A 27,200-nucleotide genomic window follows, 5' to 3' on the forward strand; every position below is an offset into this window, starting at 1 on the left:
CTTGTTAGTAGAGATAAGGCTAGTTCACCGTGGAAGCAAGCTCTGTAAGCAGCAGTAGAGGTCCAGACCCATTCAATTTCAAACCTTTTCAACCAAAATAAGCTGAAAAAACAAATCTGTATGCGAAGAAAGTGAAACCATAGTGTGCAGGTAATCGTGGACTTAACACCCTTTATTCTGTTGTCTGTTTGGTTCTTGAGCCACTTATCTATAAAATGGGGTGCAATCTGAACCCACTGCCAAATCCTAGTATCTACACCAGTCAGCCTCCACCTCACCATGTCACAGGGTCCCTTATATGATGCCAGGCCCTCACTCTTATGCCTTAGAGTTCATAGACAACAGGATGCCAGGTTTCTCCTCAATGACACGCACCAGCAGGTTATCGATGTAGTCTTCCAGTTCAAGGATCTTGGCGTCTTTCTTCGAGAGCTCAGTTTGCTGCTTCACCACCAGAGTTATCAACTCTTCCTGAGTTAGCTGAGTGTAGGGGCCACTCTCTGCAGTCTAAGGAAAGGAAAAATAAGGGAGAGGTCATAAGAGATATAGAATACTAGTGGGACACAACATAAGCCATGCAGAAATCATTTACTTAGATTAAGTCTGGCCAAAACAGCATTTTACAGGCTTCGAATACTTGTTGGTATTTCCGAACCAGTACCTGAATACTCGTTCTTTAAACCAATATTTACGCTTCATAATTAACCAGAATTATAATTATGTTCATTACTGCATTTCAAAATATATCCAGTAGGTGGCAACTATGTTGTGATTGAACAGATGCAAATCAGTGTTTGAGTCCAGAACAGCTGCGCTGGGCGTGCATCTCATATCTATCAAAAACACAACTTGTTTCCTGCTACATTTTTTGCCACAAGTTCATGCAACGTTATGCAAAATTGTTTTTCACCTTATGGACATTTTTACAGACCAAAGTCCAGATCAAGGTCCATGTTTGTTACGTTGTATACATTTGATCCAGTTAGTTTTTGTTTCACATTGCAATTTAGCAAGTGCATGACAGAACTACATCCTGTAGTCATCACCTACGTGGGCTGCGTCTCCCTACACTTGATGTTAATTGGTTTGCATATGAGCGTGTTTTTGATGTCTGCATGTTGACGATTCGGCAGGCAGCCTTTTCCATTTTCAAGTTCTCTCATCTTCTCAGAAAATAAGGTCCAAGTTTCAGCATTTTATGTGTTCTTTCAATGTGACTTTTGACATTTTTGTCAGACCAAATTACAGTTAAATATTTCATCTCCTCCTCTCTTCATGTGCGTCCGTGGCTTCCGAGTCCAAACCATCCAGAAGTGTTTTCACAGTACAAACGAACCAAAACACGGTTCGGTCTGACCCAGACCAAGACCACCTCTTCTGGTCGGACCAAATTTTGATCCGTGGTCTAAGGTGCCTTTCACGCCTGCTATTTTGGTTCTGACCAAACTAAAAAGTCCAAAAGGTCCAAACCAGACAAGGCAGGCGTGAAAGCACCCTATAATTTACTTTTAATACGTTACCTGAGTCAAGTTTTCAATTTTGTCATTTTCATGAGAAAATGACACCAAACGTGACGTGGATACCTGGCATGATTTTTAATCATCTTCCATATAAAGGCTTTTGCTGATGAAATGTCAGCTTTCAAATACTAAACTGAGAAATGAACATCAACGTAACAAACGAATACTCAAGTGTTGTAATCATTCAGGCCAAATTTTTATAAGTGGGAGCACCTTTGATTTCTCAGCCACCTCTCGGATGACTGGAGTCTTCAGGTCTTTCCCTACAGAAATGCTGCTGGGAGGCTGGCTTTCTGTGGAACTCAAGGGTTTCACTGGGTGTGGCCTGAGGAAAAAAAAAGAGAAACAGATTTGAGTGGAAATAAAAAATGAATATGCCTTCATAGAATAACTCCAAAGAAGGTATTATAAATTATGAACAGTACAAAGTAACATCACGAAGCACTTAATGCTACTACCTAATACACTGTACGGAAGTGATATTCAAGAATCTCTAATCTTAGTTAGAGGGGGAACAAAAAAAAATCAGAATGACTGTGATCCACAGAATTAGAGTTCATCATCAAGGGCAGGTCAAAAGTCATGTGAGAAGGAGCAAAAATACAAGATTTGTGTTAGTTTTCCCACCTAAAAGTAACAGTCATGAGACTATTAAGCATACCAAAAATCCCCCAAACACAGCATGCTGATTCAAACCAGACATTCCTTTGATTATGAGAACACAAACTAACACAGACACCAGAAAGTTATAGACAGTATGTGGTCCACAAAAACCTCCATCTGCGAAAAGCAGAAGAAATCATTTGGAATAACCAGCTGACCTTCGATAGCAATGTTAGGCAATCTTTAAAGCTAGTTTCCTGGACAGATAAAGCCTAGTCCTGAACTAACATCATCATCATCATCATTTTTAATGGTTAAAGGAGATATAATTATTATTCTAAGACCAGGCTTAATATATGTCCTAGAAACTATCCTTTAGTCTCATTAAAAAGATCAGATCATGGTGTTTTTTGTGAAACGAACAATCAATCATCAGTGAGTCTCAAAACCCCAAAAGGAAAAAAAACATCCTCTGATAATTTTACTGAGAAAGAGCATGGCACCTCAGAATTAAAGCCAGAGAGGGTCCCAGGGTTAGTAGTGGTTCCTTCTTTAAAAAACAGGATGGCACGGGGGGGTTGGGGTTGTGGGTTATTCTCACCTGCGAGAGGTCAAAGCCCCACCTCCACCACTCAGCAAGCTGACAAACTGACCCTCAGAGGGTGAGACCCTGGCACGGAGCAGGGTCTTGCCCCCAGACATGCTTCCAGGCACTAGCTCTGGTGTTGCTGAGGAGAACAGCGCTTGAGAGGGGGAAGTGAAAGGATCCATTCCCCAAAGGTCTGCTTTTGAGGTGACTATTGTGGTTTCACTGTTACTCTGTGCAGCCACACTCGTAACAGTTAATTCAACATCATCTGCATCTGGCATAAACTGAGCAGCTGGTTTGTCCACAATAGGTTTCTCCTTTACAGTTTTCTCCAAATTAACTGGGGGCTGAGGTGCCTGTTTTTTCTTTTGCGAGTATCTTCTTTGGAGCAAGGGACTCGAGTTCTTGTGTGATTCTTTTGGATGCATTTCATCTCTGACAGCAACAGGTTCAAAGAATGGATCCTTTTTATCTTTTGATGCAAAAGATTCAGAAAATGGATCCTTCTCATCTTTGCGTGCAACAGATTCAAAGAATGGATCCTTTTTATCTTTTGACGTAACAGATTCAAAGAATGGATCCATTTCATCTTTGGATGCAACAGACCCAAAGAATTCATGTGCTTTATTTTTAGATGCAGTAGATCCAAAAAAATTATCAAAGTCCTCAGGAGTTAATCCCAGATCATTAGACTTTGTGGTTTTTTTTCAGGCCACTGGTGAAGAGGTCATCTTGGTGCGTGTCTTGCTCTGGTAAGGCCCAAGGATCTAGACAGATCAGCTTGTCATTTGGGAAAGGGTCAGAGTCAATCAGTTCTTTCTCAGGACCTTTGAATACATCTGCAACTGGCTGTTCTTTTGGCACGTCCTCATTTTTTGCAATATGAGTTATATTTGACACATTCACAGGGACCTGCATTCTTTCCTCTAAGCCTTTATTCTCCCATGAGCTCTTATGTGTCATGGAACCTTTTTTCCTTTCCACCTGGGCTTTTTCTGATAATGTTAAACTTAGAGTGGTAGGCTGCTCTGGCTGAACCTGTATGACTGGTTCTTTCTCTGCCACTTTTAGCCTGGGTTTGGCTGAAGGCAACTCTGTAGTGTCATCCTCAGCGTTAGAATTCTCCAGCGAATTTGATGTTTTTACAGCTCTGGCAGCTGGTGTTGGCCTTTCCTTTGTCTCTGAAGGTTGGGCAACAGCACTAACAGCAGTGCTGAAGGTTCTCTTCTCTTTCACTTGAGGTTCTTGCTGTACCTTTGGTGTAGAGTCACTACGTAAAGCTCTGGATGCAAAACGGTTAGACTTCTCCACAGTAGCATATACTGGTTCAGGGGTAAGAACTTGCTTGGAATTAACCTCCAGCACCTGTCTTGCTGTAGCAGATGTAGTTGATTTAGGTGGTATTAGAGCCTGTTTGGGCTCCATTCTTGTCATGGAGACAGAGGATGCCTCCAAATAATCCTTGTGATGTTTGTTAAAGCTTGATGAATTCCTTTCTTTTATAATCTCAGATTTATTGGGCACAGGCTCATTAGGACCATCTACGCTCATCTCTTCTTCAATATTCTTCAGATGGGAATCTGTCTTTCTCTGGTTGACTTCTGCTATGATGTGTTCCCAACGAGTGTTAGTCATGACCCCATGTCTCTTCTTGGGAAAGAGAGCATCATAGTCAGGGAGAGGAAGTGGAGGTCTTTGACTTTGAGAGTTTAGTGAAGACACTTCATTTTTTGGATGGTGGGTTCCATTCTTTGATGAACCTCCAGGATAGTTAGGTGGTTGGAGGGCCCTGTGCTTTTTTTCAGACATGCTGGTGGTGTAATCTGCTCCTGAAAGGTTTTCCATGCTGCCTCTTGGGGATTCTGCAAAAGTTCTCTGTGGTTTAGGAGGTGCCAGAGTAGAGTGAATTTCAGAAAACATAGCAAAAGACTCAAAAGGGTCACTAGAGGGAGAAGGTTTTGGGGACAAAGAAGACCCAGGGACAGTGGGCTGGATGTCTGAGGTATCAGGGGAGACAAGGGGATCAGTATTATCTGTTTCAGGCTTCGGACTGAGAGCCAATCTGCCAAGGAGCAAGAACACAAAACACCAATTTGTCAGTCCCCATCCGTAGTTAAGCTTCAAAGTTGTCTAGCTCTAATATTTGCAGTTAAACCAACTACAACCAAAATACATTCAACATACTTATGATCCTATAATGAGTAAATAAAGGAATACTCTGCAAGTTCTCAGACCCATGTCCCTACAGTCCTATCATCTTATCATACCACCTCCCATTAGGTTTATTTAATAATCAACAATTTAAACATCACGCTTATCCCAAAGTTGTATATCATAAGCATCCTTTTAACACAAAAACGAAACATTAGAAGTACACACTAAAAGAATACTGTACTTTTTTTAGCCTGAGTCTCTACAATTCTAATACTTCAAACGTATAGAGCCCTGTGATGACTGTGCTTTCAAAATCATTACCACAGACCAATTACGTCATTGTCATGCCCCTCAGACCTTAGTGCTCTTGGAACAGTGTTTTGCATTTCAGCTGGATTTCAGTCATAAAGTTAGTTGATTTTAAAATATGGATCAGGTAATCAGTGAACATGAACCCAAAGAGGGACAGAGAAAGAATTACAGAATGAGCAAATGATCAAATTTGCATGTGTAGTAATAATGTGAAGAGGCCACAAACAATGTACGTTTGTACAGCTGAATATCTTTATTCTTTGAAATAGTCTGGGGGTACAGGTGGTTTTTGGTTCAAAATATGGGTCCCCAACATAAAATGATAAAGTAAACTGATATAAATGTTCTACGGATTTAGCAGAATGTGTTTTGAACAACAACTAAACACACTGTTTGGCACTAAGGGAATTCTTGTTTGAGAGGATTCTTACAGGGAGAGTTTATATTATTTACTCATTTTAAAGGTATAAGGTTATTTATAGGTTATTTATAAGTGTCTTGTTTTATATTTATATTATTTGTAATGCTACTGAGAACTGGCAATCATCACTGACATCTGAAAAGTTAAAAAAGTAAAACACTTTAACTGAAACCATGGGACTATATGACCATAGAAATCAAAATTGTCCTGTATAAATTGTCTACATTTTTTACTCCTTCAAGTTGCATAAAAGTTTCATATCCGTTGGGCCCTAGATCGAGGCAGAATATGCTACAGCTTTACAGAAATCCTGACTAAGAAATGGTAATAAAACTACCAACACATCATTTCCATAAAAGCCAATAACCTTAACTTAATTTAGCCTAATCACTGCCAACCCACCATGTTCTGCCAAATAAATAAATAACTAAGCAAAAAACAGCATGTTACTCACCACTTAGCGGATATTCATATTTAAACTCCCACAGTTGAGTGGAAAGTCTCAAAAGTCAGGCAAAAAGTAGAAGAACTTCAGATATCTCCACTCACACAATGCAAGTGAGTCATAGACTGAGAGTACACAAGGCCACATCATTCATCCACAACCTGTTTCTCTCCATACCTATGCACCTCAGCCGACAAACCAGGCCACATTCCCTCACTAGTGACCAATCAGAGCGCCTCTGCCTAACTGGTCCTGTAGGCTAGTCTCAAGACAGCACGAAGACCACATTCCTTTAGCCTGTGTGGGAGAGTGATTGGCTAGGATCTCTTAAGGCACCAGTTAAAGAACACTGGAATGGATAAAGGCAGCATATAGGGCAGTAAGTAAGAGAAAGAAGCCAAGCGCGCCCCAACTCTCGTCTAGAGAAAACCAGTCTCTGAGATTGCTGTCTCATTGCAGAGGGGTATCCAATTTGGCCCTTACAGATTAACAGAGGTCAGTGTTACGTTTCATTACATCATTGTTGTAACACTGTTTTATTCATAAGAATATAGGAAAACGCTTGGTTAGGGCTTCCCTTGAAGAAGAGGTTGTTTTACATAAAGGCCAAGCAGACAGAGATTAGTGGAGTGGAATTACATCTGACTATTCTCACATGACCTCTCTTATCTAAGCTACTAACTGCATTAGCAGATAGCTCGACTTACTATTTACTATGCAGCCTTTGGTCCGAGTGGACGTGATTGTTACAATCTAACAATCTGATATTTGTCTAATTTTATCAAAGATTCACAAGACTGCCTAATACTTATCGTCAAAGTCAGAAAAAAAAGACTCAATTTTTGTTGTTTTTAATTTTTTTTGCTGCTCTTTACATTGTGCGAACATTTCCTGATGAATGGACTAACAAAAATGGCCCAATATTACATTTATTTTACAATACTGTACACTGAAAGTTAAAAACATTAAGAGGCTTTTTGATTTTCTTGTAAAGTTACCACTGGAGATACAAGGTTTGCAACTAAGTGCGGGTTTGATGTTTAGTTTTAAAGCTGAAGTTTAAAAAAATTGAAATAATGATTAAAACCGCTGTTTTTCCTCTGCTGGTCAGCGCAGACGCATTCACACATTTGCAGCAGCAAATCAACAAAAATGCTCCCCCTGTGAAACCATTTCATGGCTTTTACAAGGGACATTAGACAAGGGATTTGTAAAATATATTTATGTCAAGCATCAAGAAAAGATACATCAACCAAGAAATTCTCTATAACAGGTTTAATGCCAAATTAAACCACCACATCCCGCTTGATATGCAGAATATAACAAAACAACAGAAGGAGAAAGTCCCTGCTAGCATGTTGATGCCATCCGCATCCAGATTTTGAAATGAACAAAGAACAAAATATAACAAAAAAGGAATTCTTTGCTTTGTTCTTGGTTGTTTATGGTAAGTAAATTGATTTTATTTATTGTTATTTGGTCGAGTGTTTCCAGAATTTTGGATTCATCAAAGAATTTTCATTTTGGTGCATCGCTAAGCACCACTATTTCCTTCTGGCCAAAAATTTACCACATGATTTAGAGGAACTCTTTAAGATGATGATGAGGATCATTTCAACTCATCTGATGCTGATGAGATCATTCAAATGCAGAAAAAAAAGACATCTGAAAACCTACCTTGGTTTGACTGCAGAAACCTTGGCTGTGCGTCCAGGAAAGGCATTGGTAGGTGGTGTTGGGGTAAAGGTATTTCGCTCTTCCTTCTGTGCCTTTGCTGGGCTCTCCACCAAGAAAGGATTTGTGGAGTCTGGGCTGAGAGGAATTTCCTCAAAAGGGTTTGTGGAGGCAGGTACGTCCATAGGTTTGGGATCCACCACAGCTGGAGGACTCGGCTCCTCTTTCTTCTTCCCGAGGCCAAAAAGGGAAGTCAGCCTCTCAGCCACTCTGGACTCCTCTTGGCGCCTCTGCTCCTCCGCTCTCTTTGCCTCTTCTTCACGCCTCTTTCTTTGACGCTCTTCCTCCTCCTGGCGCTTCCTCTGTTCTTCCTCCAACCTTATCTTTCTTTCTTCTTCCTCCTGTTTTCTCCTTCTTTCCTCTCGCTCCTGTTGCCTCATTCTCTCCTGTTCCTCCTGCCTCTCCAAAACCTCCTGCAAGCGTCCTTCTGTCTTCTTGTGCTTCTTCTCTTCATCCTCTTGAGGGTGCTGTGGAACATGTAAGGCTTTCTCTACTGGCTCAGGCTTGTAGGTAGGAATACTGAGGCCTTTGAACGAGTCAGCCGAGACATCAGATGCGTTTCGTTCGTGGTATTTTCGCAAGTCTTCTACAGAGCCTTTTGCAGAGCTGCTCAGACTGAGGGTAGATCCAAAACTTGGCTTGGGCTCTTGTTCCTCAGCATAAACATGACTGCCATTGATGCATAGGTTGTTCTGCTCTGGGATGTTCTGTTTGGAGCGATTGAGCAGTGAGAAAGGGCCCAGAGATACCTTGCTGTCTGTGCTGCTTGTTCTCTTATGGCCCAGAAATTTGAACTTCTTTTTCACTGTGCGTGAGAGAGAGAGAGCACATTTAAATGAGTTAATACACTGACCACTTACTAAATGTTGTATTATACAGTAACCCAGGGTATTATCAGTGTTATTGAAACTAGAAAATGAATAAGACTATTTTACAATGTTAAATATTGATGCGCATATATTGGCCAATACATTATTTGCTGCTAAAAAAATTAATTATTATTATCGTTCTGACACTGAAATTATGGCCAATAATTACAACCAATAATTTTGAATCTTATTATTAGCTTGTGCAGGCACTGAAGCATGTGTGGAAGCACATGCAGTCACCAGTGGTGGGAATTTCCCCTTTTTCCAGACCCTACAGCAGCCCTGTAATGGCCACCAAATGTACTAAAGCAATTTATGGATGTGAATTCTTACAGAAAAACAACTTTCATGACAAATTTTTTTTAGTCTGTTACATATTTTGTTCTTTTAAATTAACATTTCAGTTTTTCAAAATACAACAAAAACTCCACACACTGTATTTCTCTGCTTTTTTGGAGCATTTATACACCGCTTTGGACAGTATTTGAGAGTGTTCAGATATAATTACAGTAGCTTATTTAAACACAGACAGAGATGAGTGATCATATGAAAGCAAATAGCTGTGAAGTATATAGCAGTGATAATATGGAAGTAAGTTCAAGTAAGTGTTTTATAGTTCATTTAGCTGATTTACTAAATGCAAAGCCAAGTTCATGTTCTACTGCTAACTTAGTTATAGTTAGTTCTTTGTGAAATAACGTCAATAGGCCAACTTGAAATCTCGCCCAGTTATTCAGGTGTTTAACATAAAGTGAATTTGCATAGATTTATTGAGACGATATTGTTTCCTATATGAATCAACTAAACCTGTTATCTGTGTTAAACTAAGCCTGTTATCTGTGTTCAGGTTTCAGATGCGCTATACTACGTGCCAGATATGCAGATTTGTGTCACACAGAGCCAAAAAAATGAACTTACAGCAGGTTATTCCCCTTTATGTGAATGCTTTAAAATACAGAGCGACATGAAGTCAAAGCTGATGGGAGATCATTTACTGCACAGGATTTAGCTGTGTATGATTTTTTTATAGCCTATATCAAGTCCATCACTGGATAATGATGATCTTGAACATTGTTAGTTGTTGTCCTTTAATTCCACATCCCTGTTTTTTTATTTTAATAAACACCTACTCTTTTGAATGGCTTTAGATAAGAGGTCTGCTAAACCCTACCCACACAAAGTACTGTAAAACGTTTAAATAAGCAATCAAATAAAAAGAATTCATTTAAATTACAATATATCAGCCATAATAAGGTGCTAATTATCAGTAATCATATGAGCCCAGAAATTCCGTAGTGCACTAGTGCACCTCTAATGTTAATACAAAATTGGCTCTTGACAGACTCCTACAGTGTTTACATACTGTCTGGCCTTACCATCAGGGGACTCTCCGTTGAGGCCTGAGGATCGGCTGCTGCTTAGCGAGCTATTCTTCTCAGGCAGTGTGCCGAGGGTTGACATGGACTGAGATACGCCCCTGTGGAGATTAGACTTTGGTGCAAAAAGAGACTTCAACTTGGACGACTTCTTGCCCTTCGCAGAGTCTGGATTAGCCTCATCCTCCCCTTCACTGTCTGTCAGGACCTGACCAACAGTAGAGGGCACAATGGCAGAGGCAGAGTCAGACAGGCCATCCTTCTTCTTGCCGCGAACCTTGTCCTTGAGCTTGGAGATGCGGGACCGAGGCTTGTCTTGCATGGAGAGGTCAAACATGCTGGCAGTCATGTTGTTTCTCATGAACTGGATATCCAGGAGAACCTCTCCTCTCTCTTTGTCTGCCTTGCCATTCTTATCCACCAGCTTGTACCAACTGAAAATAGACAAAACATGTTTCGTATTAAGCTCATATTTCAATGAACACTATGCTCAGTATGTTATCAGGCTTGGCCATAAACATAATAGCCTGAAAAACTCTTACTTGATGCACCCAGTTGGATAATCAATTATGGCAACAGAATAAGTCATTTTGCATACATAGCTTATCACACCCTGTGACTCTCGTGGGTACAAAAGCCTGTTCCAGCAAATCACAGGTCATGAAAGGCATCAGGCCAAAAATAAAAACAGACAATTATGTCTTTGTGCTGCCTCTGCGCTTGCCTCCTATTCTCTGTACAGGGATTAGCCTGTATTCAGCACAATGGGCAGATAGGAGTGTTCTGGAGGGCCCTTTCCATAAGTAGAAAAACATGCCTTTATCCACCCACACTGTTTTCATAACACACTTTCTTTATCACAGAGAGGTTGCAACAGCACTGGGAAGCCACACAGTCTGGCAAAATGAACTGTGGCATGGACACGGAGGGTGGGACTGATGCAACATTCCAAGTATAGGTCCTGACTATGCTGCCAAAGTTCCTGGAGTGTGCACACGTCCTTATTTGCGAAGCACAAATACATTTTGTTGGAAACAACTTGCTTCTCATGCGCCCTGTGGTTCTTTGAGAAACACAAGAAAATACTGTCATTCCACGCAGTTGTATGTGGCCCAAAATAAAGCTCTCATACACTCTGGGAAAGTTTAAGGAAGTTCAATTTAGAACAATGAACACTAATTTGCTTGCACATGTACCGCAGGAAGTACTGCGCTTATCTGAGCACTACTGTGACTGAGAACCAAATAAGATTCAGGAGTGGTTACAGTATATCCAGAGAAAGCATCTAACTCAGGTTGACCACAGTGTAATGTTTGTGGTGAGGGCCAGTAAGACAGCCACTTCTTAGCAAGTGGTAGACCAAACGGTGACAGTGTGCCGGCGTTGTGCAAGGACCAAATATCTGTGCTAATACCTCAACTTTGATAACTCGTGTGAAGACTCGCCCATGAAGACTCGCTCAAATGTCTCAGTTAGCAGAGTCAGAAGAAAACGCGAGTTGCATCAGCTACTAAGTAACGCTGACATGGATGCTTATAGCTTCTAATAGCTGACTGGTTGTAAAGTCCACCTCTATTCCGGTTGTCTGATCCACAGTTAGCTGACAGTGATTGAGCCACATTAGAAAAGCACTCTGGGGCTCCCGAGTGGCGCAACCGTCTAAGCGTTGGCCCTATCATCAGGAGATCGCGAGTTCGATCCCTGGTGATGCTACAGCCGTCCGTAGCCGGGTGTCCGAGAGAGCACAATTGGCCTCGCTCTCTCTGGGTGGGTGGGATGGCCCCTCCTTCTCCCCCCATCACTCAGCGCGATGCTGGTCAGCGCAGGCGTCTGTTAGCTGACGTAACAGATCTGGCGGTTGGCGCTTTCCTCCGAGCGCGTTCGGCTGTCCAGTGACGTTGCGTGAGCGGCAGTTCGAAAAGAAGCGGTGGTTGGCTTCACAGGTCTCGGAGGAAGCCTGTGTTAGCCTTCACCCTCCTAGCGTTGATAGCATCGTGTGATTGGGGGAGTCCTAAGTAGCGGGTGGAATTGGAGACGACTAAATTCGGGAGAAAATCGGGTAAAAATTAAAAAAAGAAAAAAAGAGAAAAGCACTCATTTTAGCCAGAAGGTAAACCCACACTTTATATACAAAAACACAAGACCTGACTGTAAATGAACTTGTAAAGTTCAGCTTGTTTAATTTTGAGACGTAGCTTTATAGTCCACAGTTTTTGTTTGCTTTGTAACGAGCCATGATAACACTCAAGTTTGCCAAATGCAACTTGTAATATTCATCTTGCACTTTTGTTTTTATTTTTTATTTTATATCTTCTAAGAAAATAAGAAAATGACTTCTGTCAGTTATCCTTTCAAAAAAAAAACTGAAATGTATCGAAAATGTATCGTATCATGATGCAAAAATGACAATAAGTATAGTATCATGCAATTTTCATAATGTTGCACCCCTAGTCTGCACCACAAGGCAATATGACCCATTTGAAATCCTTTGAAATTCAATCCTCAATTTAAAAAAAAAATATATATATTTTTTAAAGTTCAACAAATGCATCAAGTTTCCAGAATCAGTGAGTCATCGTGATCTCAACACTGACCAAAATAATCATGATTGCGACTTTTGCCATGATCATGCAGCCCTTCCCTTAACATAGACCAAAATCACAACTAGGCTGATTAACATGGGTTTCACCAAAGCATAGAGCATAACTCTGCAACTCGTCTAGAGGAAACAGCCTATTGATTAATTCTTCTAAGTCATATCATGCAAAAATACCCTCCATGAACAAACATGTAATCATAACACAATAAAACAGACTGTTGGTGGACTTGTACCTTGCACAGCAGGAAACTAAAATGAAGAACTATGTGTGGGAGAACTAACAGTGAGAAAAGCAATGCTCACAGAATGTACTGGTGAAGTCATCATTTGGATTTAGATAAGGCAGTTCCCTCCAAGATAAGCTAGGAAGAGCCTGCTATAACACTAAAACCAAATCTGCTCTGCTGCAGTCTGTTTGGCTGAATGTTAAACACCAGTTAAGGACGAAATCAGCAGACAACCAAACTAAACACTGGTAGAAATCAGCATTTAGCTTTATCATTCAGAAAAGACTGACAACGGCAGTAATGAAAGTTTGCTTTCCAAATAATTGACAACGCCAGTTCAGACAAAAGCAAGCCCTCTAACAGACTTCATCAAGGACAAGAGAGGGCAGTGGAAGTCAACCAAGTGTATGTTCGACAGTCATAAAAGCATCAGTGCATGACACAACCGAAACACACTGTAGCCAGTAGAAACAAGCCACAAACGTCTCCTGTGGGCCATATTCCTTCCCTGAAGGTGAAGGGCATAATGCTTTGGCTAAAGTGTACTGTTAATAAAAAACATTCAGGCAGCCAGAGCAGTGAAAGTCCTCAGAAAGCCATGATCGTGACTGAAAGCTCTTAGATCAGAAGCCCACAACTATAGATGACCTACAGCAAGACAATACTGTGCACACCATCAATAACAGTTTGTCTTAGGGATGATGGTAGAAGTGGTTGAAAGACTGTAAGGCAGTTGGCCACATCACAACTGCATGGAAAACATTTATCAAAATGTTATTTGAGGTAGAGATTGTGAAGCTGCTTATCTGTTTCACAGCTGCAAGCAGACACGTAACCAACCAACAGCTGTCAGAATATGACCTTGCACAGTAAGCTATACTGTGACACTGTTGTCGTTCCAAACGATAAAGAACACCAGAATAACATTAACTCCTTCGGTTTCTTAGGAAAGACCAGTGGGTACCGATTATTCTGCTACTCACACTTAGGACAGTACTGGTAGTGGGGGGCTGGGGGGGTGGGTGGATGACAACAATATATCACTATTATGATAAACTTGTCTGAGCCCATCATGGGTAACGTATACCACCACTGCCCAACTGCAACGCATAATAAACAGGGACTTAGAAGAGACGCAGCTCTTTAAGACTTCGCCCTGATGTTAGGAGGACACACTAGAATTTGGTGTCAGTGCACTGCTGTCAATCATCCTGAAAAGTTCAAAATAGTAATTTAAAAGTCAGAGGTGTCGGGTTGGATTCTGTGGGAGTTTTGTCACACGCGTAGGTTTGACAAGAAGCTCCAGCTCAATGTTTAGGTCTCAAATGATGAAAATTTGATGGCAATAGTAGGTAATTCATTTGGAAGATGTTCTCTGAAGACAAGTCACTCACAAAGTTTTGACTGAGTTCTCTTTAAATACTCTTTCAAAGCATTCACAATGATGAGATTCATCCACTTGGGGAAGGGGTTTGAACAACTGAGGTTACAAAACATTCTTTTGCAACTGCATGCAATTACATGTTTGCACCAGAGAGGTCTCACAATTCCTAAAACTTAGTATAGTTGTGACTGGAGTGCACTGCGTTGATAAACATAAACATATCAAACTTTAAAATAAATAAATAAATCAAAAATAACTGATATATTGTGTATCATGAAATGTGTTTAAGTATTGTGATTAAGGATATAATAATATAATGCATCATATTGCATCGCTTGGTATTTATGTATTTTTGTATTGCAACTTGCAAGTTACCTTGGGGCTAACATATTAGCTTGTGGCTAGACAGACTGAAACACTACAAAGTATGGCTTTTGTTTCAGATATTGCACTTTAATAATGTTGAATACTCTAATAAACAATAAACAGAAAAAAGGAAACAGGAAAAAAGAAAGAATATGGAAATATTAACAGATCAACATAAGGCACATTTACAGGCACTGCTTATTTTTGCTGCACTGAAAAAAGTATCAAATCCAGACACCGATGTACCGTGTTGAATTCTGAATTTCGTGGATCATTACACCCTGTTCATGACACATTTTTTCCATTTTGTCTTTCCGCAACAGGACCTTCTAATGGAACTGGAGAAATAAAGCTGGAAGAATCAAAGTGGTTTAGCAAATGCCACCAGGAAATGAGAATCCAGAGCCTGCATTCCAGCCTAGTGGACCCAGGTCACTGTGGGGGTGGAGGAATGGGTTCTTTGGGGGAGGTCAGAAAAATAAGCTGTGCTATGCCATTACTGCCAGCGCTTTATCAGTCTGCTAAGAAGAACTAAGCCAAGACAAACAGCCAAACACTGTCTAAGGAAATGGAAACACTGCACAAACTAAATATGATACCAGTGATTTTTAACATTGCAGTCCAAAGTACACAGAGTGGTTCTGACATTGTATTTAAAACTGTTTGTGAGTAGTGCAGCACGTGAAATGTTTTAACTCAGCCTAGTTTCTCAACCCAGACCTTGAGGCCCAGCAAATGGTTCCACATTTTTGCAATAAATTGGGCAAAATAAGTGGAACTGTCAGGTGGGCCTCAAGAACTGGGTCGAGAAACAATACTCTGGTCTAAGGGGTTAACAGGAACTATGCCGTCATATGGATCCTCTCCATTTAAAAAAAAGGCTTGTATCCATGTTTACAAAGAAAACAGAAAACCAATGTCTCCAGTCACACATGGATCTTTAAACAGGGAACTGGTCCACCCAGTCTGGTAAGATATTTTATTTAAGGGAGAGCAGTTGCTGATTTCTCAATGAGGCCGGGATACAATATTTGGTCATACACCATTTCGTTGACACGAAACCAGAGGTGTGTCAAGCATTAAAACAGATTATGATCAGGAATAACCAAATAAACTATGTGCTGAAGAGGAAGGACAAACCTGATAAAGGATAAAAATACTTCTAATACTAATTTCTCCTTCGTACTTTACAATATAGAACATAGACACACTCTCAGAAAGAGAAAAGTACAATAGGTTACAGCACAACTCTGATATCTCGCTTTTGTGATCATTCAGCTGTGGTGCCTTATGGAAAACAGCAATAACAAAAACAGTATGTTTGGAAAATGCAACAAATATATACATACTACTGATATGGACGAATACAATCATAATGGTAGGGCAATATTTCACAATCACTGACGCCAGCCTTAAAACCTTCTACACCTTTACAAGAGAAAAGGACATCCTTAAAAGCAAACCTGATCAATGTCAACCGCTGCCATATCAACATTACACTGAAGTAGGACAGTAATTTAACACCAACAAGCGCTAAGAAAAAGGAGAAGCAGAATTCAATAGCCTTTATGTGTCTGAAAGACCGAGAGACAGAGAGAGAGTGAGTGAGTGAACGAAACTGCACTCTGAACCTTAAAATAGCTTGCCAAATGATAATTTACATTACAGTCAGCAAGATAGGCCTCCATAGCAGATAATACCATAGATAAGTACAGTATAGTAAACACAATGGAATAAGGCCATGACAAAAGGGATATTACTGCTACTCCCAACAACAGGAGCATCTTCTCTTAACCCTGACTGACTGTGAAGGAATCATGTTCTTTTCACACTCTGAATTCAAACACTGACATTAAACAGGAACATAGTCTCATTACGTAACATGCAGTCCTGTGTTCTGCTCTGTTTAGGCTTTCAAAGGTCATGCCTGTTTCAAAAGCCAAACGTCTACGCCCAAACGTGTAGAAACGTTTCTACAATTAGACCAACTCCCAAGCTTTTTTTATGAAAGCACCGTAAGCAGTTAAGACGTTAAGAAAGAACGTCACAAAACAGGGAGTGAACGCAAAGCAGACAGACAAGTATCCCTGCCCTTTTTCTCAGGAACGTGTGAATAGGGAGGCACCTAAAGGATGGGTGATGATGGCAATAATGAAAACATCATGACACTTGAAGATGTTTTCATAATGCACAGTATATAAAATTATAAAATGTGTGTTGAAAATAAATTTGTGTTGAAAATACACAAATAAAACAAGATAATGACATCATGGGCTGGACATCTGATCAGTTACTTGTAATGATATGATATATTATGTGTAGTTGTTCAGAAAGGTGCACTCAGAAAGGTGCACTGAATTATTTATTATAGTAACAATGGCTCTTTGTAACACTGTCCACCCCTAGAGGCACCTGCAAGAAAACATCATGACCTGAAAGGCAAATAAGGGGAAACTCTCCCACTTCTCTGTTTGCATAAAGAGCAGCCATTGGGAAACTTCCAGGTGACAGACAGTATCGACTGGACACGCTTTACCACTGAGCTAAACTTCCCTATTTAGGGGAAGTGAGAACAGGCTTCCAATACAAAAGGTTTTCTTTTAGTAAATCAAACTACAGAGGTAAGCTAATGAAGAATTTAGGTATTTTAACACACAACCCCACTGAGAAACCATACTAGGTCTACAAAGCTGAACTTACTAAACTGCTTTCAAAACTATATTTATGTGGGATGTTGGCACGCAGCTCTGATTCTATGGGTGAACGAGGTGGCAATGAATCACAGATGATTCACCACACATAGTCTATGAACCAGCAACGTGCCCTTGAGCAAGGTTCTCAAAACCAACACTTTCCAAGGGTTCTGTATTATGGCAGGCCTTATGCTTTGACCCTCCATTTATCTGGCTACAGGAAAAGGACAAAAGGGTAAAAAGCCATGTTGATTTTTCCTTTTTTAAATTTTTTGTAGGATATGACAGAATAAATGGTATTTTTTCTGCAGAGAATATCTGATTTTTCAAACTACAAAGTTAAACTAATGAGGAAATTAAGGTCTTTTACCACTCAATTCAAAATTGCAGTATTTTAAAGCTATTTATCTTGGCAGTTATCTTTGCAATTTCAGCAGTACAAACAGTATATATTCAAATAAATACAAATAATCTAATACAGTACAAAGTAACAAGTATTTCTTAATTTAAAACAAGGTAACTTGTGTACGTCGGTTAGAACAAAACAAGTTTGGCTCTTTTTCAGCACCAATGCTGAAATTCATGCAATGGCTATTTTCAGCCATTGCATGAATTTGTTGAATTCCTGACTTAATTTAATGAAGTACTGATGAAGTACTGGATGGTAACTGTAAATACTGGACATCCTTAAGAAGAATTTTGGAAACAGTTACAATAAAACACTTGCACACATTAAATCACAACTGATTATGTGTAAAACAAAAATTAAAAATACAAATAAACAAACATTTACTGTGCAAATAAACAGTGGTATCTTGTAAGATGGCCAAAGATTTTGTGCAGTACTGCAGGTCTCTATAGGCGGCTTTAGACCTGATAGTACAGACTGGCATGGTACTGTTACCAGCCCAACTCTAAAATTATCCGAACCCTGATGAAGTATCTGTGTCTGCTTCCTATCGCACAATTGGTCACACAATTTCTCACACTACACAGTAAACTGTTTCTGAGAACACAAACAACAGTAACAATACTGCTGGAGCTTCAGGTGCTAGCTCAGCATGGTTGCTAGGGAACAAGATGGGCAAGTTAAGCACAGGTACTCAGGTACAGTAAAGCTTACTGGGCCATGGAAATGATGACATAATGCATGATCTTATGGTGTTTACACATATAGTTCTTTTCAAATGAACCAAACCGAGTTCTGTTAAATTGAACCTGAAAGGAAACCAACTGCAAATGACCTCAGTTCTTTTTGTGGTCACAACGTAAGTGAACTATAAAGAGGACTCAGCTTTCTGTCTGGTCCTTTTTAGCACTGATGAGATCTCAGACCACAACTCCATTAGAACTCAGACCCCTTTCACACCACTCAAGGTGTGCGCGGTGCTCACAAAGTGGGCAGCGTTCTCTGATAAATCTAATCTTTCAGACCCACCTGCTGCCTTTAACATGGTAAAATCACAAGGGCTCTCACACATTATCGCTTTAATATGTCAGGGCTGCTGTCTTGTCGCAATTTCACGATCAGGCTTTTATCCTGAGTAAAACCTTATACATGATCCTTGGTGGTCTGTTTTTACCTGTTGAAGTGCTGAAGACTGTGGCTGTGTGTACAGTGAGCCTCAAGGTTTTCACCACAGAACAAAGCAAAAGCGGACTGGGACCATTCTGTTTTGACAATGCAGAAATCAATTGAACCACAAAATGAACTACAAACATTTTTGCGGACATTTAGAGGGGTCTGAGTTCGTTTGGCATGTTCACATATGCACAGAGAACAATGACTCAGCGGTCCACTTCAGATGCTGAAACAGCCCAATGCTCATAGACCTGAAGTTGCATTGTACCATACCACAATATTAGGTGGAAAATAGTCATAAAATAAATGTAAAATATGAACTAAATAAGGGTTGAAACTTGCATCGCCGATACGCCCCTCAGTCCCATTCGAGGGTCTCTCATTTGCATTCTTTTGCAGAAATCATTAGATGCAAAAAACTGAAACAATAACAGCCCTGAAAAAAGTACTGTTACACTATTAACTTGTGCTGAATGAATAAAAAAAGGCCTTTCAGTTGTAAAAATAAAACGTATTTAGTCCTTATCCCAAATGATAAGATAAACCATGCCATGATCCAGTACACTGTGTAATTCCTTATGGACGTTTTCTACTGCTTTGGGCATCTCCTTTTGTTGACAGTCAGATCAATTACTTAGTACAACAGGCCAAGCCTAAGGGATGCAACCGAGATAAACAAGCTGGCTTTAATAAAAGAAAGAGTAGAAAATATACGATGGGAAAGCCAAGTGTTTCTGGATCATTTTCCATCCTAGGGTAACCCAGAGGTGCCTGTGGCCTTTGGTATCATGTGACGTGAGAATGATCAGGGGGGTGTGTGTGTGTGTGTGTGTGTGTGTGTGTGTGTGTGTGTGTGTGTGTGTGTGTGTGTGAGAGAGAGAGAGAGAGAGAGAGAGAGAGAGAGAGAGAGTGTGTGTGTTGAGAAAGGACATTTGCTAGGAGTGCAAACAGATGATGTCACTCGCATGCACTTTAACCATGCAGGCTGATTTATTGATTTTAGTGCTCTCTAACCTGATCAAGTGAAACTCAAACAAGACTGGGCCCTGCAGTGAGATGGTGTTGCCTGCAGACAAACACTAAGCAAATGTAAATGCAACCAAGTCTACATCCATATCACAATCAGCATAAAGGAAAAGTCAAACACTACACTACTAGCAACATCTGAGATAAATTATGTAGCTACATCAACAGGGCTGGGCAAACATCCGTCCAACCATACATAACAACATAACACCAGCCCTGGAATGATGTCCCTTGCGGCACTGGCCTGGTAGGCCTCATTAAAATACCTGTTTAATAGGTTTGTTGGGGTGTGAACCCACAGGACCACTTTCATTATGTAAAACCTGTCACACATATTAGTCACGGTAAATGGTATTTTTTCCTCATGATTCTTGACATTTTGATGATACACTTTACACAAATTCTTTTCCTTTCCCCCCCCCCCAATGTTTCTTAACATAAATGTTAGGTATTAAAAAAAGCTAACAAAAGTACATTTTTAATAAAACGTTTCACATACTACAAACAAAAACATCCAAATAAAGTGGACTAATGTTGCTTTCTTGGACTCTCAACACCATCATGGGATTTGAACCTGCAAACCTCCGGTTTGATTGCTCACTTCTCCTACCACTAGGCTACCGGTCACCCCAAATTCTTCATAAAACCAAATAAGCACACATAATGCAACATACACACAGTGCAAAACATGCTAAGGTTATTCCATTTAGCTGAATAGCTGAGTCAGGGACGTTCCAGAAATCCCTCATGTTCATATCTCCCACTTTGTAGCCAGCTGTAGTCTGAGGTAACGTTAATCAAGTACGTCTCTTTGCATCAGATGACGCCATCGTCTCAAGTTCTTGTACTCTCTGCTACTGATCGCATGAAAGACTTCTAATATTTACCACAACCCAGCAGTGTCTGACAGTCATAGAAAAGTTTTTTTTTTATGATTTTCTGCAATAAAAGTTCTTTAAAATTACTCCAGTTGTTAAATGTGGTCCTTATTAAAAATGAAGGAACATTCCAGAATAATTTAGTGTGAATTTACAAACATAGATTTCCTAGAGCATGCTAAAATGTTTTTTTTGAAAAACGTACATATACGTATGTATACATAAGTCATCAGAAATATTTGGCCATAACTCCCTCTACTATGCGAGTGTTCTTATGTACTGACGATACCCATGACATGCTCAGAAGCTTACTGTGACTTAAGTTTACATAACAATATTATACGGTCACATTGTCCATCCCTAGATGTTGTTATTGACTAATTTGTCTAACACAGTGATGGATTAGGTGACCTCTGTCGTATCAGGTTTCTTTTGATATTTACCCAAACTCTCCAAACAAGGAAAAAAAGTTATCCACAAGTTTTCTCCAATATCAATGTTTCTTAAGCAGAACAGAGGACTCTGCTGGGCTCAAAACTCTCCATCCCTGGCCTACAGACAGAACAGAGCAAAAGATATGTTCTGTTCTGCTAGGCCAGAGGAATTTAGATTACCTTAACAGAGAGAAAGTGACATGCCCACAATGTAGAGTTCTCTAGTCCCTGCACTGGGGGCCACCATAGTTTTCAATTTATGACCTATCAAGATTTTCAGACCTTCATGAACTGAATCAGGCCCTATAGGGGTACATATTATGGGGATATTCCAGCATTTTCTATCTGTCAGTCATATCAATAGCATGCAGTTGATTATCACAGACAATTTCTCTGTAATTAGGAAAAATCAAAACACACATACAAAAGAAGCGACTGGGCAGTTCTGAGTCAACAAATTTCTTTCACTACAAATGCTTAAATGCTCTTTCACTAAGTAAAGGAAACATTCCAGCAGTCTTCAAAACGTCTATTAAATCACTATCAAATGAAAATGGGATATGGGTATCTTTGGTTATAGTATCCGGCCATTATCAGCATTAAACACAGGAGCAGATATCAGAGGAAAAAAGAATGAATCCGATCCAATCCAATTACGTATCTATCCTGAAACAGCATCGCTCACACTGTGTTATGATGTTGTTATCTGTGCATTTCTTTCTGAGGTAGTAAAGTGTTTGACTAGTTTGAGCATGAAAACCTTTTTTAAGATAATAATTTTAAGTGAAATGCTTAAACTAAAAACAGCTCATTTGAAATATTTGTAGATTTGAAAGAAGTTCTACATTTAAAAAATCAATTAAAATATTCTAAAATGTAAGGATGACATCAACGTCAAAAAAAAAAATGTAAAGATGGAAAGACTCTTTTTTTAAAACTTGCAAACATTGCATTAGCTGGCTACACTATTTCTCCTGATGGTGGGAACCATCAGGAGAAATAGCTCCAATTGCTAGTGAGTTAAAAAAAAAAAAAGTTTAGTACTTTGGGGAAAAAACAACATGAATGCAAACACTGCAAAATTTCAGCTGTTCATCATAAACAACATCTAGGCCTAGTGCTGTAAAAGGTGGGCTTCTGATTAATTAGCCCTTACCTGCTGCGGTTTACAAGGCTGAAATTAATTTCTTATTCAAATTTTATGTTCCACCTTAAATGGTGCAGCAGGTACATTCAGGAAACAAACAGAACATTTGAATAAGTGCTATGCTGTCAGTTGTTATAGAAACTAACACTACCCAGTTAAATGCAAGAACAACAATCACACGCTGTGTTTAATATTCAAACATGTTTCCTTCTGTGTATGGTAATGGGGCAGCTAATTTTCTAATGTCTTAGCTACAATGAATTCAGCTTGCTGTCATCATCCTCACAACAGCAATGTCTCTGGGACATCATGCTTGCTAGCCGGCCCATTCAACCTGTAACCATGCCCCTCCTAAAATTGAATTCAGGACATGCCACTGGTGGAGCACAACCCATTTTGACTTAGTGATGCGTAAACCTGAACCTGGTAAACACACGTCACGACCAGCCTTGTACAGCTGGCGCAAGCGGCTTCTGATATCTGACTCCCATTACTATATTTGCTGGGCATCCCATGTTGTTATTAACCCATTGATACTGATGCCATTGAAAAATAAAGGCAATGTGAGGTAGACAGCTCTGGTAAAAGACTCCCTCAGGATGTGTGGAGTAGGCCTTAAAGCTCATTCATGGAATAAAACTATGACATAGAACATGAACATACAACAGCAACATTAACATCTACAATCTTCCTGCTCCAACAAACCTGATTTAAATCACAAATGATTTGATCATTAGCTAATACAACATCACTCACATGCAAGAAACACCTGAATCTGTGCAGCGCACACCAGGATAGATAGCAAGCCACAGTAGAAACACTGAAACTGTGCTATTTTATCTCCCTCCTTATCACAGTGAGATGGTGGTTGATAGCAATAGAAGGAAAGTTTGACCATGACAAAGCAAAAGATGAACAATGGCTGTGAGTCCATAATGAGCTAATAGCTTCAGTGAGGCGTGAGGCCACAATCGCAGATTTCGAAACAAGTTAGTCAGTAATGGAAAAGTCAGAGTAAGCCTGCCTACACATGACATCATCTATGAGAGTGTCACGTTTTAGGCCTGCAACTTTCTAAACTTCTCAATATTTTGAGAGGCCGCGATTACTTGTTAAATTGGTATTCCACCAACTTTCCAAAATGTCTGGGTGACTCAATTGTTATGATATAAAGTCATTCAGAGTGGTGGTGATAGGAACCAGGCTTTCAAAGAGTTAAACGCTCCCTCACATGAGGTCACCACCACTGTAAACAAAATGTGAATCAGTATGCTTCTGTACAAGTTTCTGCACCACCTCACACCAAACAACTCTGAACGACTTTGTGTAGATATCAATGACTTAATTATGCAGAAATTTTGAAAAATAAAGAGTATAATTCTCCTTTAAGGCACCTTAGGAGAGAAATCCCTGTGGAAAAGATTTTATAATAATACTCTCATTTATAAGAATCTTACAGCAAATCTGTATAATTACTATATTAGGCTATACTACCCAAATATTACAGATTTAAGGCGAATTTTGGTCACACTTTATTGGGAAGGTCCCCTATAGATGCTCTACAGATACTTAAATCATTAACAAACCTTCCGGTGATGTTCAGTTGATTATCAACAACATTGTGGTTAGGGTTAAGGTTGGGAGTAGATATAGGTTTAGCCTTGAGGTTAAGGTTAGGGATGGATTTAATAAACTCTTTCACACTGAACTTGTAGTTCAGTTGTATTTAACGGATATTTAGTTGAATATTACTTAAAGATATGCTGAGCTTTTATAAAAGCATGTACAGTGGATCCTCCAAATAAAGTGTTACCAAAATTTCTGTAAAATTCATGGTTGAGATTTTAACAGCTGACTGGTTTGATGTAAAATTGTTCATCAGGCGAGAAGCTTTCTGACTTCTGATCTCTTTACAGTGAAAAAACAAATTTTCTTTGGGGACTATTTTGCCTTAGCACATATCATGTATCCCTCCGCCATGACTGCATAAAAAAATAAATTGATTAAAACACATTTTAGACCAAACCTTTACCATAACTACTATAAAACAAACAATGTCTCACACATCAGGCAGTGTTTTCATACCCATTTAATGAAACACTTTCTGTGAGGGAGCTTTTAGAGTCTGACGTCTGGTTCCTATCACCACCACTGTGAACAATTCTGACTCGCAAGTTTCTCTGGTACCAAGCAATTCACTCCAAACCACTCTGGATGATTCTGTTGACATGTTAACAATTTAATTATGCAAAAAAATAGAAAAATCGTTGTTCCTATTTAGTATAATGTCTTAAGAGGTTTAAGAGGCGAAAACAACTATTACACATCTCTACAGCACCTTAAATGATTACTACAGTTCGGTTTTGAGAGGGAACTTCACTTACTCGGTCTTTTTCCGTGTCTTGCTCTCTTGGAGGTCCACCAGGTTGATGACGGCTTGTCCCAAAAGCTTATCCAGGCCCACCAGGGCACGGTGCATGATGATGATAACCAAAGTGCACCGGTCCGCGTTGCCGCGGTGGAAGAGCGGCAGGTCGAAGGTGGCTTCTTCCTTCCAAACGGGAGCTACACTTTTCTCGGCCACCGAGGTGGAGAACTTATCCTTGGCCACCTGCATGATGGCGTACGCGTCGTTGGTGCCATTCTTGCCTTTGAGCCGCAGGTTTCGCGCTTCAAGCACCGTTACCTGAACGCTGGTGGGGTACCACTGCTGACTCTGCTCAGCTAGAGACATGGTCTGCTCCTGAGCTGAGGCAAACTTCAGAGATATGCCGGTGCGCTGGACGAAACGAGATGTTTCGCCCGTTTAATGTGACTTCCACAGCCTTCTCGGGGCTTCTTTAGACTGTTTCAGCGACAGTCTTCACAAACTTAGCGTTACCTCGCTAACAACTCCCTCCCACCGCGTTTGTTGGAGTTTTTCCACCAGCGTTACGCAGGCCACTCCCCTAGCGAAGGAGTTGCTGTGTGGAGCCTGTTTGCTTCAGGTGATGCATGCAGGTGAGTTATTCAGGCAGGGAAAAGCCAGAGGAGCCCTGCCTACATTTAACTGCACCACCTGAAGTTGTGTAGCTAGCTTAGTTTCGTCCTTGACCCAGCAGCCACCTGAAACAAAGCCGCGTAACGTTAGTTAGCTAAAGGCGAGCTGAGGATGTGTTCCTAGCTGGAGGCTAAAAGGGCGACGGTTAACTACGTTCGCTTCAGACAGTATAATTGTTTCGAACAGTGTAAAATACAAACATTACCAGTTATTCCTGCAAACAAGCTACTCCTCAGCTCAGTGACCCACTTTTTGTTTGTTTCCAGTGAGGTAGTTAGCTGCCTTATGACCCATTAGCCTGCTAGCTTTAGGGATGCTAGTTTTTAGCCCAAACGTAACGTTCGTTATTTTAGCGTTAACCCTGATAACGCCGGATCGGAGCTGGACCCTCCGCGAAGGGAAAGGTCACAGAAGCCGGTATTACTGAGCAGAGTCGACTTACACTTCTTTCAAAAGTGTAAATCTAGCTAGAACCTTTGAATACAAAACAATAGGTTCTTTCATAGTTTGAGTTGCCCGTTTGTACATAACGTTAGCCGACAAAACTAAGCAGCTGTAGGTCTCGCTAAAGCTGAAGTATCGTAACCTCACCGTAAAGCATCCCATAGGCTTTCAAAGGTTTCTTTGTTCTTGGTGAATACGGCCCCACCCCGAAACGCAGGTCCAGCGATCTGATTGGATGTAAGCCTTGTCAATCACTAACAGGCCCTTTGCTATTGGCTTGGGAAGAGAATTTACATTTCGCATGGTAACTAGGGTTGCGTAATAGTCAAATACAAAACATTTGCCTTGAATAACATGAACTACCTTTTCTGAGGCGTAGATCTTATGGAATCAATGCCAATAAGTAAATAAACAGCCCTCATACGAAATTACTTTAAATTATTATTTTTTAATGACAAGGCAAATGGCTCGTTTAAGTTGATGTTACAGTCTCAAACAAGTCGACACTCACTAACATCTAATGCTGACGTGAATGTTTGCATTATACTACCTTTTTAAGATTTTAAAACGATAACGTATATGGGTCATTCTCCATATGGAGTGGGAATTCAGGTGGATACGATAATCAATTTCTTTTATCCCAAAACTAAATCTTAATATGTTGTTTAACATCTCTTATTATCATATATGCAAAAGGGAGATCTTAATTCCAAACATATTCTACAGTCACTGGTGTTATATGAATATGGTGTAACACCAGTGACAGTGACACCAGTGACATTCTGGTTAAAACTGAGGATTTTGTAAATTGGCCAACTCATTGGCGGTCAGGTGACCTTGTGTGACTATTTGAAATCAGTAATAAAAATAATTTATGGTATTATTTTGACAAAATTTTAATTACCCATTGATTAAAACACATAACACTGGTGACACATTATGTGCTGCCTGATAAACAACATTTTTAAAAAATTAATGAAATATGGTGAGCAAGTGTTGCCTTCTCATGCCTTGAGATGCTTCCTCTCTGATGAGCTTTGACCCAAGGAAGCAGTTTAATAGAGCTGAAAATACTGTGTTATAATGGGATATAAGAGTCCTGATAACAACAGTGACCAAAATCTCTGTGGCAAAATGAATTTTTCAAATAAAATACATGTTTTTTCTAAATATAAACAGTAAACATAAATCTGTTTTATACAAATTTCTCAGTTACACCTCTTAAAAAATATTGTTTTATATTAAAAATGGTTTCTCAAATGTTGAAAATTGGTTTTATGTTTTAAATATGCAGAGCGACTATGAAACAGGGTAAGAAAAGAAAAATCAGAGGAATCATAAGGGAAAAGTATTTCAT

The 27,200-nt window shown here is 39.9% G+C and overlaps 1 protein-coding gene across 3 annotated transcripts; it reads right to left on the bottom strand.

Annotated features, from left to right (window-relative positions):
* rab11fip1a (RAB11 family interacting protein 1 (class I) a) lies at positions 1–26,012 on the bottom strand. Of its 3 annotated transcripts, none has more exons than XM_036578558.1 (5): positions 24,744–26,006; positions 10,024–10,457; positions 7,722–8,583; positions 1,734–1,845; positions 1–507 (listed from the first exon to the last, which is right to left on the bottom strand). In XM_036578558.1, the coding sequence occupies exons 1-5, from the start codon at positions 25,091–25,093 to the stop codon at positions 319–321; spliced, it is 1,947 nt and encodes a 648-aa protein (XP_036434451.1). In that variant the 5' UTR covers positions 25,094–26,006; the 3' UTR covers positions 1–318. The 3 variants fall into 3 exon arrangements, with proteins under 3 accessions (XP_036434451.1, XP_036434450.1, XP_036434449.1); XM_036578556.1 differs by lacking the exons at positions 1–507; positions 1,734–1,845 and adding an exon at positions 3,288–4,774 and having other exon boundaries at positions 24,744–25,464; positions 25,605–26,012; XM_036578557.1 differs by lacking the exons at positions 1–507; positions 1,734–1,845; positions 24,744–26,006 and adding exons at positions 3,286–4,774; positions 10,566–10,692.
* Positions 26,013–27,200: the final 1,188 nt, after the last annotated feature.

Source organism: Colossoma macropomum, unplaced genomic scaffold (assembly GCF_904425465.1).
Source record: "Colossoma macropomum unplaced genomic scaffold, Colossoma_macropomum, whole genome shotgun sequence".
NCBI lineage: Eukaryota > Metazoa > Chordata > Actinopteri > Characiformes > Serrasalmidae > Colossoma > Colossoma macropomum.

Bases quoted from the DNA above. Each gene is read 5' to 3' on its own strand.
- rab11fip1a (XM_036578556.1), bottom strand. From the start codon at position 25,093: ATGTCTCTAGCTGAGCAGAGTCAGCAGTGGTACCCCACCAGCGTTCAG. The intron at 10,458-24,743 runs GTAAGTGAAGTT...GTCTATTTTCAG, and splicing joins AAGACACGGAAAAAGACCGA to TTGGTACAAGCTGGTGGATA. The intron at 8,584-10,023 runs GTAAGGCCAGAC...TCTCACGCACAG, and splicing joins CAACGGAGAGTCCCCTGATG to TGAAAAAGAAGTTCAAATTT.